This window comes from Aethalodelphis obliquidens, unplaced genomic scaffold, assembly GCF_003676395.1.
Source record: "Aethalodelphis obliquidens isolate GAN/ISIS:26980383/991018 unplaced genomic scaffold, ASM367639v1 scaffold21, whole genome shotgun sequence".
Lineage (NCBI taxonomy): Eukaryota > Metazoa > Chordata > Mammalia > Artiodactyla > Delphinidae > Aethalodelphis > Aethalodelphis obliquidens.
In genome coordinates, this window is record NW_020837965.1 from 13,664,920 (window position 1) to 13,679,657 (window position 14,738).

General features: G+C 35.5%; 1 protein-coding gene across 3 annotated transcripts in view; it reads right to left on the reverse strand.

The window, feature by feature from the left end:
* The window catches only part of EML5 (EMAP like 5), a 162,665-nt gene that overhangs the window by 107,243 nt on the left and 40,684 nt on the right, over positions 1–14,738 (reverse strand). For all 3 annotated transcript variants that reach the window (XM_027120256.1, XM_027120258.1, XM_027120257.1), the window contains exons 3-7: positions 14,402–14,500; positions 12,515–12,583; positions 10,912–11,097; positions 8,870–9,005; positions 7,367–7,568 (exon numbers count right to left, since the gene is read on the reverse strand). In XM_027120256.1, coding sequence (XP_026976057.1) covers positions 7,367–7,568; positions 8,870–9,005; positions 10,912–11,097; positions 12,515–12,583; positions 14,402–14,500 — 692 coding nt within the window. The remainder of the gene's footprint in view (positions 1–7,366; positions 7,569–8,869; positions 9,006–10,911; positions 11,098–12,514; positions 12,584–14,401; positions 14,501–14,738) is intronic.

Sequence of the window (14,738 nt, forward strand, 5' to 3'; positions counted from 1 at the left end):
GTCTTAACCACTGGACTGCCAGCGAAGTCCCCCTATTACGTGTTTTTGATTTGCGGTTACCACAGAGTTCTAGTGTGTTGACTTATAACTATATCTACTTGCTTTAAACTGACAGTCATTCAAGTTCAAACACATTACACAAGATCTACATTTTATATTCCCCTCCCCCACATTTCATAATTTTGATGTTCTATTTTACATTTTCATCCTTTTATTTTACTGTTTATTATAATCATAATCACTTATACAATTTTTTTTTACTGTTTTTTCATCTACATCTTGCTCATTTAAGTGACCTTCAATCCTTACTATATATTGCCTTTCCTATTGTGATTTTTCCCTTTCCTATAGATTCTTGCTTCTTTTCTATTTAGAGAAGCTCCTTCAATATTTCTTTCAGGATAGGTGTAGTATTGCTGAAATCTTCTAATTTTTGCTTGTCTGAGAAATTCTTTATCCCTCCTTCTATTCTAAATGATAATCTTGCTGGGTAGAGTATCCTAGGTTGCAGGTTTTTCCCTCAGGACTTTGAATATATCATGTTATTCCACTCTGGCCTGCAAAGTTTCTGCAGAGAAATCAGCGTTATCTTTATGGAAGTTCCCTTGTAATGGACTCTTTGTTTTTCTCTTGCTGTATTTAGAACCCTCTCTTTAACTTTTACCATTTTAATTATGATATGTCTACATGTGGGTCTGTTTGGGTTCATCTTGTTTGGGACCCTCTGTGCTTCCTGTACCTGTGTATGTTTCCTTCTTTAGGTTTGGGAAGTTTTCAGCTATAATTTCTTTAAATACATTTTCAATCCCCTTCTCTCCCATTTCTCCTTCTGGAACTCCTATTATGCATAGGTTGGCACATTTTATATTATCCCATAGGTCTCATATATTGCTTTTTTCTTTTCATTTGTCTTTCTCTCTGCTGTTCTGATTGGGTGATGTCCATTATTCTATCTTCCAGATCACTTATTCATTCTTCTGTGTCATTTAGTTGGCTATTTGTTGCTTCTAAATTGGTTTTTACCTCAGCAATTGAGATGTCCTTTTTTTTTTTTTTTTTCCAAATTGTCTATTTTTGACTGGTTTATCTTTACGGTTTCTAGTTCCTTGTTACAGTGATCTTCTTTCCTATCAATAATCCTTCTTAATTCAGTTAGCATTTTTATTATCACCTTTTTGAACTTGGGGTCTGGTAGACTGGTGAGCTCTCTTTCATTATTTGTTCTTTCAGGGAATTGCTCTTGTTCTTTCAGTTGGGAGTAGTTCGTCTGCCTTTCCATTTTACTTAACTTTCTCTGTCTCTATGAATTTAGGAGAGAATGTTATTGACTACAATCTTATAGGGATGTTTTTATGTGGGAGTGTCCCTGTGCAGACTATGTGTGTCCAATGCCTTTGGTGCAAGGGCTGGTTTTGGTGTGAATGCCAGCCACATCTTTCCTCAGGGTATGCTGGTCATTATCCTCTTGATCGGGAGGGGGTGGGGGTGGGGGGGAGGGGGGTAGCAGTTGGTGCTGGAGGATCTAAAGCCTGTTCAGGGCATAAGGCAGGACTCCCTCTCTGCTCCATGGCTATTGCCACCCTGTCAGGGACAGGGTCTGCTCCTCAGTTGTCGGAGTAGAAGCCCTGAGGGTCGGGCTTGACCAGGCTCTGTTGCCCCTGAGTGTGTGCCCTGCCCCAAAGGAAGTGAGTGCTGAAGCGAATGAGGCCTGTGCACTCACAGAGGACCTACATGCCGCCTGTGTAGGCATCTGCGGCTCCACTTAGAAGCAGGCTGAGGTTGCATCCCTTCCTCTGTTGTGTTCATCCCAGATCTAGCACAAGGCTATAGTGTGAAGTAGGCTGGGGGTCAGGGTACTGTGGCTACAGGAATTGAGGATGCACTGCTGCCAGAGATATGGGCTGCCTCTGTGGCAGTCTTCTCCCAGGACTTGTCTGCCCCAGATCTAACGCTAATCTGCAGTGTGCAGTGAGTGGGAACAGGGCACTCTCACTGGGAGACCAACTGCTGCATGCTCCTGTGTGTGCTGACAAGGGTCACCACCACCCCAGGCCCACAGTCTGTCTCTGCGTCTTTTCCCAGAGCCTGGTTGGCCCAGATCTCATGCCAGGCTGTGGTATGGAGCAAGTGGGGCCAGGGTGTTTGCCCCATTCAGACTGGGGAGTATGGTGAGGTGGCAGACACCAGTGCAGGGCTCTCTCCACCCTGACTATTGGCAAGTCAGCATGTGCACGCTCCTTGCAAGTAGAGTCTAGGCTGCTCTAGCCCTTCTGTCTGTCCCAGTGGTTCTCTCAGAAGGTAAGGGGGCTTGTCTCCTCTGCGCAGTATCTTAGGACTGGGATGCCCAGATTGTAGCTCAACCTGCTTGCTCTCCAGGGCAAGGGTCCTTCCATGCAGACCTTCTCCTTTCAGATCCTTCCCAGGGGTGCAGGTCCTGACCTGATATCTTTTTTTTCCATCCTACCCAGTTATAGGAAAATATTTCTTGCAGCTTTGGTTGTATGGGAGTTCTGTCAGTTTCCAGTTAGTTCTCCATGAGAATTACTCCACATGTAGATGTATTTTTGACGTGTTTGTGGGGGAAGGTGAGCTCCATGTCTTCCTACTCTGCCATCTTGATCCCCCTCCTTGCTTTTACATTTTTAAACGGTTGAAAACATTTTTCAAAGAATGACATTTTGAGACATGAGAAAATTATATGAAATTCAAATTTCAGTGTCCATAGATCAATTTTTATGGGAACACAGCCACACTGGTTTGTGTTCATATTGTCTATGGCTCCTTTCATACTACAGAGGTGGACCTGAGTGCTTGCAAAACAGACAGTAGATGGTATGTGACACAGATCACCTTGCACTACTTTGGTGCACTACAAATTGCAGTGACACAATTATAACCTGATAGAATTCTGAGTCCTATGTGTATTGTCACATCATGGCATTTTATTATTTTTTATTTCCAGCAGAAACCCATCATGTCAAAACAAGAGAAAAAAAAGAGAAAAGTGAACTTCGAATGTTGTGTTTTTAAGGCACAGTGGAGTGTGGATTACACCGCTATTGAATTAGATGGTAATGCATTATGTTTATGATGCAATGACAGAATACAAAGATACATTAACATTACCAGACTAAGCACTCATCACAATATTTTCAACTCACAGGAAAGCAATGGTCAGAAAAATCAGAAATTTAAAATTATAGCAGAATGAGGTTTTACTTACAAAAGTAAGTTTCTGAGTGGCTCATTTGTTAGACAAGCAAAGAAACTGTCTATTGGTAATGGATTAACTAAATCATTTTAGATTGCAGTAGCTGAAGAAATGTGTCCAAAAAAAAAACTTGTTTAAGACAATTAGCCTTTTGGCAAGAACAGTTGCTTAAAGAGTTGAGTGTGTTGGGAATAACACCAACAGTTAATTTAAAACAAGGCAAATACTTTTTTTTTTTTTTTTTTTTTTTTAAGGCAAATACTTTTGAGTGGTTTTTTTTGAGTCTTGATAAGTCAACAGATGTTACTAATACAACTCAGTTGTTTATTTGAGGAGTCAATGGCAAGTTTGAAGTGATAAAGAATTAGCTTCTACAAATAGTTTGCATGAAACAACTACAGGCTAGAATATTTTCAAAGACATTACTGAGAAAGCAATAATCCAATACAATGTATTTTTATACCACATTGGGGTATAAAAATATGTATGGGGAAAAATGGCTTGGACAAATTTACAATTTTACTTAAAAATGTAAGTTGTTTAAAGCCTATGAGTATTCACTGTATTATTCTTTTGCAAGTATTTTGCGCGTGCACACACACACACACACACACACACACACACACTTGAATCATGTGTTTTAGAACCAATAGTGTTAATGGTGAACTTCATCTTCTCCAGTGGATTTAACCATTACTATTTCTGAGTTTTTATCAGGAACAGTAGCTAAAAATCCTGACTTGCCCACACAGCAGGTTAATGGCTTAGCAATGGTAAAGTTTTATTATGATATTTTGATCTCAGAGCCGAGACTGAAATTTTTCTAAATCAAAATTGCCCTCAACTACCATCATTATTATTATTATTATTATTATTATTATTATTATTATTATTATTATTTTGGCTGTGCTGCATGGCATGTGGGATCTTACTTCCCTGACCAGGGATCAAACCTGTGCCCCCTCCATCAGGAGCACATAGTCTTAACCACTGGATTGCCAGGGAACTCCCTCAACTACCATTATTAAACACTGAATGGCTTTAGAAATTAGCTTTTGCTGCACATTTGATACTGTTTCTTAATAAATTCAACCTAAAATTATAAGGCAAAAGCAGAACTTATTTGAAACCGTTGGAAGGAAGGAAGGGAGGAAGGGAGGGAGGGAGAAAAGAAAAGAAACAACAGGCCCAAAATGGAGTCACTTGTGCTAAGCCTCACATCAACAAACCAAAACTTAATAACTAACCTAACTGCAGTTTCTGCTTCTCCCAGGAGTGGAATTTTAAACCAATCAGTCTGGAATTTCCTATCAACAGTAATGAGGTAATGTGCATGATAGATTGATCACCCCCACCCCCCCACCCCCACCCCCAACCCCCGCCTCCCTCAAAGGAAGGTGACCTTGCCTGAAATAATCCTTTCTTTTGTTTTTGACTTTCTTGTCCCACTCTTTTTCTGCCTTCAAAAACCTTCCATTTTGTACAGCTCCTCAGAGCACTTTTCTACTTTCTAGATGGGATGCTGCCCAATTCATGAATCATTTAATAAAGCCATTTAGGTCTTCAAATTTACTCAGCTGAATTTTGTTTTTTAAACACCACTGTGGTAAAGTTATTGGAACTATTAATGTTGTTTGAATAATAACATCAAGCTGCTTTATTTACTTCCTGTGCTATCAAAACTTGAAACAAGAAGTAAGATCTCCATCCCCACATAAATCTGCAAGGGATATTTTTTCATAGCCTAATCTATAGTTCTAGCATGGTGTTTTGGACTACTCCCCTTGGGCAAGCCCTGGTCTTGACTTCTGCCCCTATGCCCCAGTAGAAAGCCATAAACAGCCCAAGTTTAATCAAGGGAAGAAAAATGCCCTCAGTGCAAAAGTGGCTTTGGCCCACAACTGCTCCTAAATTCCCTTTTTTTTTTCGCAACTTGTCTGATAGTTCCTTTAAACTGTTCAAAGAACAGTTTAAAGGTGATTTACATTTTAACCAGCATTTTTAGTTGTTTTCAAAGGAAGAGTTCTTTCTGAATAACTTGCCCACCAGTAATAGAAACAGAAGTCTGAGCAACTGCAAGCAGATAGAATAGTGAGTCTCCAGAGAAAGAGAACCAGGCACGGCCTTGACAGGTCATTTTTGGCCTAGGTCATTTTGTGATCTAAGCCTGGCCACACTGCTTGTCCTTGTACAGGTCTCAGTAATTAATGACCTTAAGGAAACAAAAGAATGCAGAATCAAATGACTGTTATCAATAGCAAAGATAATAAATCAATTGTAAAATCTCCCAGTTCTGTTTCAGTGGTAAAGATTAGCCAGAAGTGCTCAACTACCAGATCAACTGGAACCTAATGGATGATGATTTTGACCTTTTCTGACCCTTGTGATTTCAATCAACTAAAGCTTGGACTCTGTTGACTTTTGCCCTAATTCTATGCTGAATTCTCTTCTGCCCAAGCCCCTTCATGAATATATGCCCTTATCTTAAAACTTCCCCAATTTTGCTATTCGGGGAGACACTGGTTTGGGAAAGGTCCCTGGTGTTCTCCTTACTTTCTTCAAGTAATATAAATCCTTCTCCCAATCTTTGGCTTGATTGTGTCTTTTGGTTCGACACCCACCAAGAGGTGAACTCAGTTTACAGGTAACACAGTTACTTTTTAAAGCACCAGTTGTCCTTTTTTCATAGTTATGTGGCAGCTAATGACAGCAGTCCTCCTAAAATGCAAGAAACTAAACAATAGATCCTAGCAAACCATGTGGGTGAAGTGTAGTCCCACAGAGAGTTTCTATGTGAACCCAGAGCTATGGCATCTCCCACCTACATAAAACTAAGTAACACAGAGAGAGTAAATGGCATGATTGATTAACATACCATTTAAAATATCAGTAGTTATCTAGAAAGAATTAGGTTGCATCCCCACCTCACTTCTTATACTAAAGTAAACTTTACACAGATTAGGAGTTAAACATAAAAAATAAACCCACTAATGTACTAGAAAAATATATTGGAAAACTTGTTAACTTTAGGGAGGATTTCTCTACGCTAGAAAACTCAGAAGTCATAAAAGAAAATGCTGATAAATTCAGCTGCATAAAACAAAACAACAACAAAAACTTCTTCATAGCAAAAAACCTAAACATAGTAAAAAAGCAAGTAACAAAGACATCAAAGTGGAAAAAATATCTCAACTCACATCACTGACCAGTAGTTCCCAAACTTTAGTGTGTATCAGAGCTACCTGGAAAACCCCAAATTGGTGGATTTCTGATACAAGGTCCTGTATAATGCATGATAATTTGCATTTCTTACAAGTTCCCCTGTAATGCTGATGCTGCTGGTCCAGGAATCACACTTTAAAAACCACTCATAGACAAAAGGCTAATTGCTGCTTTCATATGTAGACAGGTATTAGAGCCTATATTAAAATAATTAGAAAAAGACCAATGTACTAATGGAAAATACGCAAAGAGCTTGAACAGACAGGTCAAAGAAAAGGAAATACAACTGTCCTCCAAACGTATGAAAACATACTCAAGACCCCTCAGCATGAGAGAAAAGCATGTTTTCAAAACATAACAAGATATCATTTTTCACCTTTTGGGGTAATAATTAGTGTTGGCAAGGGTGTGGGAAAACAGGCACTGTCACACATTGCTGTAAGGTATGTAAATTGTTATTGCCACTGTGCAAGGCATTATCTACCAAAATTTTAAATGCATATGTCTTTTGAACACTGTGAAGAATTTACCATAGAAATATTCATATTTACACATGTAAAAAATGGCAAAGGTATAAAGACATTTGCTGCAAGCAGTGTATTTAGAAGCACAATACTGGAAGAACCTAAACTCCCATCAATGATAGATTAATTGAATAAATTACAATACACAGTGGAATATTATATAGCTGTTAAAAAGGTAATCCTGTACATTTTGATATGGAACAAACTCCAACTTAGGTTTTTAAGAGAAAGCCCCAAATCTTATAAATAGTTGTTAATTCTATCAATTTTAAGCACCTATTATGTTCATTTGTTACACCATAAGCAGATAAAATTTTAAACTAAGGGTTTTTTTTTTTAAGTTTTTCTTATGTTTCCCTAAGGACAAATTCAAATTCCAGCCTATGCAATTACTTTATGAATTGCTTACCTGACTGAACGATCATCACTTCCAGTCACGGCCAAAGGTTTAGTAGGATGGACGGCAAGTGCCCAAAGTTCACCTTCACAATGCCCTTGCATAATTAGGAAAGGTTTGTTTCTTTCATGCACCACAATTTCAAAAATTTCGCTGTCCTGTGTTCCAACTAGAATGTGGTCACCTCGCCAACAAACACTCCTTACAGACAAACCTAGTCAAATTGAATTGTATTTAAGATCAGTACTGTAATAACAGAATGCCAATCTGCCTAAACCACTGTTACTTTTTATACCTTAGATATAAGATAAAAGGAATCTGAAAGTCTTGGATCCACACATTTTCTTCATTTATCTGTACTGTTTTCTATGTGGACTATTTCTATTTTTATATACTTAATTTCTACCCATCCTTCAGGGAATACACTCTTCTTCCTTACTGGACAACATCAGTCATAGTCTGATCACTTCCTCAGCCAAAGGCTTATAACAACAGTGTGCATCATCCACAGAGTAATTATTCAGAATTAAAGAACTGTATTATTTTTCTCTTATAATAATCTGACTTTTCTCGTGTTTATATTTCATTTCTTCAATGTGCTCATAAAATCATTAAGAAGAGAGACTTCTACTTTTTCTATATACAATCCCTTTTGTAACCTCAGGAAAGCTAGTGTCTTCCTCAGTTTTCTCATCTATATAGTATGGTCAACATTAAGCTCCTGTGTAACTTACAATGTAAGAATCAAATAAGAAAAAGTGTCAAATTATTTTGTAAACTTTAAAGTACAATAATGCTCAGCAAAACTAATGAAAACGGTATAACAGTTAACACTGGATGATTGTTATGTGCCAGACACTTCTAAATATTTTACATATATTAGCCCATTTAATTCTCTGAAATAGCTACTCTTATTCTCATTTTACAGATGAGGTATGCAGCTCAAGGTCACACATCTAATACTTCCAGTCCTCTCTTATAATTCCACACTAGTGTATAATACGTTTACTTTTATAGTGAAAGATTCTGTTTTATTACATCAATTTTTAAAAACCCTCCCAAAGAAAAAATTATCTCCTGATCGCTGACAAATTTGGATGAAGGAAAAACACATATACATGAAATTAAATAATCCTAAACAAAAGTTCCCCTAGCTCTCAACACACTATTTTCAACAGTTTATTTGCTAAACAGTTATATTTAGCGTTCTAATAGTAAAATATTTTCAAAATTTAAGGTTACCAAAGTAAGTACCTATCACATCTCTCTGTAGGTTCCATTATAACAGGCATTAGACATGAAAAGAACCTCTGTCATAACACTAAACATAGATGGTCTTCAGGCAAAATTTCTCCTCTTCAGCAGAAGGATTTTAATTAAAATGTATATAGTATGAAGGGGCAAATATAAGTCTTATTTATTTTACAAAACATACTTTTAAGTTTACTGAAAGAAACCAACAACCTTGGTATATTTAGAATTTGCCTAGTAATGAGATATTTGTTTTGCTATTACCTTTGTACCCCTGGTCTGTCTCCCTGAGATCAATCACAGTTATTGGTTTAAAAGTTAAATCCCAAAGACGAATACAGCCATCTCTGCCACCAGTAGCAAAGCCTTCTTCACAAGCATTCATGCTAAAAATTCCCGCCTAGAAGAGGGAATAAAATAATTTAACAATATATACTTTTTAAGAAAATACACTATATATGATGGTAGAAATCCACTTAAAAATTTTTTTATATGGCATAGGAATAATCAAATACATCAGAAACATAAAGGATAATCTAGAAACAAATCTATGCATATATAGGAACTCAATATGTGACCAAGGTGGTATTTAATGAGATGGGCATAACATAAAAGAAAATTCAGTTAAACCTTATACCATATATAGAAATGAATTACACAAAAACAAAAACATGAAGACCAAATTCTAAACGTAAAAAATGAAACAAATATATTAGAAGAGTCAGAACACTTACGTAACTTTGGGCTGTGAGAGAACTTTTTTTAAGCATGGCAGGTTACCCACCAAGGCATAAAGGAAAAATTTTCAATTTTTCATATGAGAAAAGATATCGTAAAAAAACAAACTGGGGAAATATCTGCATTGTATATGACTGTCAAAAGGTTAATATCCCTAATATGAATAATATTGAATATGAATAATATTGAATAATAATATTGAATATGAACAAATGAATAAAGGAAAGAAAATCCAACAACAACAGTAACAAAAAAAGAGTACAGGATAAGAAAAGCCAATTAACAGAAAAGGAAATTCAAGTACAGCTGACCCTTGAACAATGCGGGTGTTAGGGGTGCCGACCTTTGTGTAGTCGAAAATTCTAGTAAAACTTAGAATTGGACCTCCACATCCAAGGTTCTCCATATCTGCAAGTTCTGCGGTATTCATGGATTCAACCAACCACAAATTGTGTAGTACTACAGTATTTGCTATTGAAAATAATTTGCATACAAGTGGACCCTTGTAGTTCAAACCCATGTTATTCAAGGGTCAACTCTAGTCAATAAATACATGAAATTTCACAAATAGACAGGAAAGCAAACTAAAACAAAGTTATTATTTTTCACCCAGAAGACAAGCAAAAATTTCCAAGAGTGGACACAACCTCTGCTGATGAGTATGAGGAAGAAACTGGTATTTTTATATATTGATGGTAAAAATGTGAATTGCCACAACCTTTGTTAGAATCTGCTATTTCTGGTCTTTAGGCATTTTGCTTAAAGCAAGTCCTGCTCTAAGTGGTTCTTTAATATACTTAATATGTAATATATATTGAATAGTGATTCATATTAATATATGTATCACTTTTCTACTTGAGATTGTCCTGCTACCAATATGGCAGCTCTGTGCTCTCTAGCTCCCCTCACTATGTGAGGGACTCAACTGCTAAAAAAGCCCAAATCAAAAAACACTGAAAGGTTTTTGTTTGTTTGTTTTTAAAACTTTTTTTGGCCATACCGCATGGCATGCGGGATCTTAGTTCCCCGACCAGGGATCGAACCTGGGACAGCCAGGAAGTCCCTAAAAGGGACTAAACACTAAAAGGCTTTAACAACAGCTTTTTTTTCCTGATAACTTATTTATATGAAAATCTCATGAAGTACAAAAATTAAATTCCTTTGCCACTCACTTAATGAATCAATGATATTAAAATTAAAAAGTTAATTTTATCCTAGAGCTATCCCCAAATTTCCCACTGGTAAATTGGCTACAAAAGCACTAGCTTTATTCTAATGTGGTTAATCTAGGATACCTTTAGGTTAAATTTAACAAACTTTTTTTCAACAATGAAAAAGACACCATACTAAAGCAATGGTTTGAACAAAATAATAATTATACTAATTTAATTGCATAATGTTTCTTCATTGAAATCTTGAAAACAAAAACAAATTAATTCAATTGTAATAGTAGTTTTCAAGTTACTGAATTGAACAGAAAGTCTGCTATATTATGGAACCTTTTGTTCTAAGACAGGAAGGTAAGTAATTAATACCTAAAAGTATTTAAAATATTTAAATATACTTACAGTATGAGCTCCTTGTATTGTTCGTATAAGATTAATTCCTTTCCAAACATATATATCCCCATTGAGTGCACCAGAATATGTTAATTCATCCCTTGCACAGGCCAGGCACAATATTGTCTGAAGGTCACCAGTCTTACCAAAGACCCCTCGTTTTGGGGTCAGAGCATTTCCACATAAACTCCAGAACTAAAAAGTACATAGTATAATCGAATTACCAAAGAATGCTCATAATATAACCAAAAACATTTCCAATACTTTGATGCTATATTAGAGCAGCAGACTAGAAATTACCTAAGAAACTCCCTTATGATACAATAGCGTTCAATGTTCACATCCTCATCTTAGTGTTGTCATTAGCTATGTTATAGCAGATAAATCACTGTTTCAATCCTTACTGTAATAAGGGGGGGTTGAACTAAACTATTTTAAAAATATGCTGTGTTTCCCTTAGGTTTCTGGAAAAAAAACTACATAATCTTTTAGGCAGATTAAAAAGTTGGGAAGGGTTAGCAATGAAAATGAAGCTAATGTTCATTTCTTCAGTCACACTGGCAGTCACATTTCAAACGCTCAAGAGCCACATCTAACTAGTGGTTACTCTATGGGACAGCACTGATGTGGATTCTAGAACAATGGTTCTTAACTCCTGCTGAGCATCAAAATCATTTGGATAGCTGGGCTTCACTCTCCAGAGATTCTGTCTCAATTTATTTCAGTGGGGGGTTCAGGTATATTGCGTCATTAATTTCCCCCAGGTGATTTTAATATGCAGCCAAAATTGAGAATCACTAATTTAGAAGAAAAAAATAGACTGAAATTGGGACTTACTGAAAGGAAGAGAACCAGCTATACTTATGCACAGAAATCACGGAGATTTTTAAATTTAAAAATCATACATTGATTAAAGCATTCATTAGCTATTTGAATGGATAAGTGATCATTTTTAGTTCTTTAAGGCTTCAGATTTTAAACTTAGATCTTTAGATCTTAGAATAAGATCTTGAAGATCAGGTAAGATCTTTTAAGTACATAATATTAATAAATCATATTACTTTAAGTGGCAATTTACTTATTATAAAGTTGAACTTATTCTCTGGGCCTAAATTCTTTATGCAGAACTATCTAATGTGTATACTCCTGCCCTGCCCCATATTCATTTCTTTCTTTCTGCAAACATTAACTTTACCTGAATCCACATAAAAGAACAAAAACCCTCATCATGAAGATTTATGTTTGACTTCCCTATCTTCTTCCAAAAATGAACAAATCATTCCAAATGTGTATCTTTCTTATTTTTAAGCTTTACAAGTAAAGGAACTGCTCAGCTTTGAAAATATCAGAGAGCAACATACTAATCTCTTTTTCATCCACCTCTGTTTCTCTCTGTCTCTCTCTCACTCTGTCTCTCTCTCTCTCGCGCTCTCTCTCTCTCTCTCTCTCTCTCTCTATATATATATATATATACACCCACGCACGTTGTGTGTGTGTGTGTGTGTGTGTGTGTGTGTGTGTGTGTGTGTATATCCTAAATTGTAGTGTGATGTGTGCTTAGTGGCAGAGAATAAGTAATCATGACTATTATAAAGCAAGACCCTTCTAGTACCTTGATATGTTTTACACCACAGCTGACCAGTTTATTTGGCTGGTACACATCCCAAGAAATATCAAATATCTGTAAACAAATCAGATTCATGGTTAAAATACTTATTTCCAGAATCATTTAAGAATCCTGTCCAAAAGCCCAAATAGCCCCAAACCCTACATATCATAAAACAATATTCCTCAATAAATAATAATCAGAACCCTACACTTCAAGATCCTATGAGAAATAAAGTATGTAAATGATAAGGAATAAAAACTATTTCTTAGTTTCTATGAACCATATGAAACTACTAGTGGAATGGAAATTAACATCTCTTTCTAATTTTTAAAAAAAATTTGGTCTATAAATAACAAGAATGATTCAACAGAAACAGGGAATGAGGCAGGTAAGTGCATAATTTCTAAAGAGGAAAGATAATTAAGAGAACATACACAACACTTATACAGCCAGAAATAGAGAACATTTTTGTAGCTTTCTATCACACAGAATTACTTACATAAAAGATCCAAACATTTATTTCACAGTAAAAATTCTGTTTCTAGTTTTCAGTTTTTTAAAATTGTTTATGGGTCAAACAAAACTAACTTACATTTTGGAGATCCCCAGGCTTCATTTTTTTCTAAGGTTCCATAAATTATAAATACACACAAACAATTTTTGTTACAAAATCAAACAAGAAAAAACCCAGCTGAAATAAAATATGCATTAAATATATACTTAATGATAAATGAAAGAAAAATTAATATTTGAAAAATAATCTCATAACAGATAAAAAACAATTCTGCTATCTGGTAGTCTTTACCATGTTTCTTTGATATCTGCCTGCATAATCACCTAATATGCTTACTACCTCTAAAAAGTTACCAAGTGATAGTCTTTAGTGATAATGAAGAAAGAATACATCTTATAAATTAACATTTAACAACTCACCATACATCTAATATACAGATTAAATGAAAAACATACTGATGCACCTTTAAAATACTAACCACAAAAATACTTTTCAAAAATTCCAATGACAGTACCATTTTTCATAGTAATCAGTCTACTTACTAAGTCCAAAGTACTAATGTGTGAAATGCTTTGATCTAAGTAAGTCAGAATACACAACTGTCTAATAAAATGTACCTAACACTTTAATAATTATCTAAATCGTGTTTGCGTATAACAGGCCCCTCTGAGAATCTGCTGAAAACCAAGTTTATTTTCCAAAATGCAAATACATTAAAATTTTTTATACAATTTTTACAGATTCATAGATTTTCCCCAAATAGAATCAACGACTGTAGCTCCTGTGTTGGTTCAGGTTAGGTGATTATGCAGACAGGTGTCAAAGAAACATGGTAAAGACTACCAGATAGCAGAATACAGCAGATACACCAAAAAAATCAGACATTTTAAAGAGTTTAAGACAAAGTATTCATTATATTAATTTCATACAACTTGGAATAAGGAATGTATTTTTAACAAGTTTCCAAAGTGAAAAATGTTAGGTCTCTAACATAATTTCAAATTCATATGTGCAACAGTATTCACCTTAACTATGATGCATATGTGATAAATCAAACTGAATAATCAATAGAGCCTAGGCATGAACCATTCAATTTTTAAATTTAGGTTTGAATAACTTAAAACTCATCATTTTTGCCAAAGCAAACACTGGGTTAAAGGTTTTATGCTAAAACTATACATATCAAGTCATGTTTTTGAGTACCACAATACATATACGCATTCTAAAATTTTATGAGTATTTATAACTGCATTTAAAATTTTAAATTACACATGAGCAACTGGCAATAACAAAACACAGAAACATAAAATCTCCTGACTCTTCTCTGGCTTTTTCCCACGCAGTACCCATTAGAAACTCCAAAGGAGAATACTTACTCTATCTGTGTGACCTGGAGCCATAGATAACATTTTTCCTCTTTTCCAATCCCAAACGCAAACTGCATTCTTTGAATCAAGTCCAACTGAAACCAAGCGCTGAATTATGTCCAAGAAGACCAGGGAGCAGGGGGAATAAAAAAGTAAACAAATAAAAAAGGAACCAAATTATAAATGGCAAACAAATTCTACTCATGGGTATTATAAACATCAAAACTTACACACTTATATTTTATAGACCTCATAGAGAAAGGCTGGATGTATTTCATCTTGTTAATATTTGCATATATGTGTAGTTCTTCATATGAGAAACAGAAGAAAGACTTCCATTTCTAAC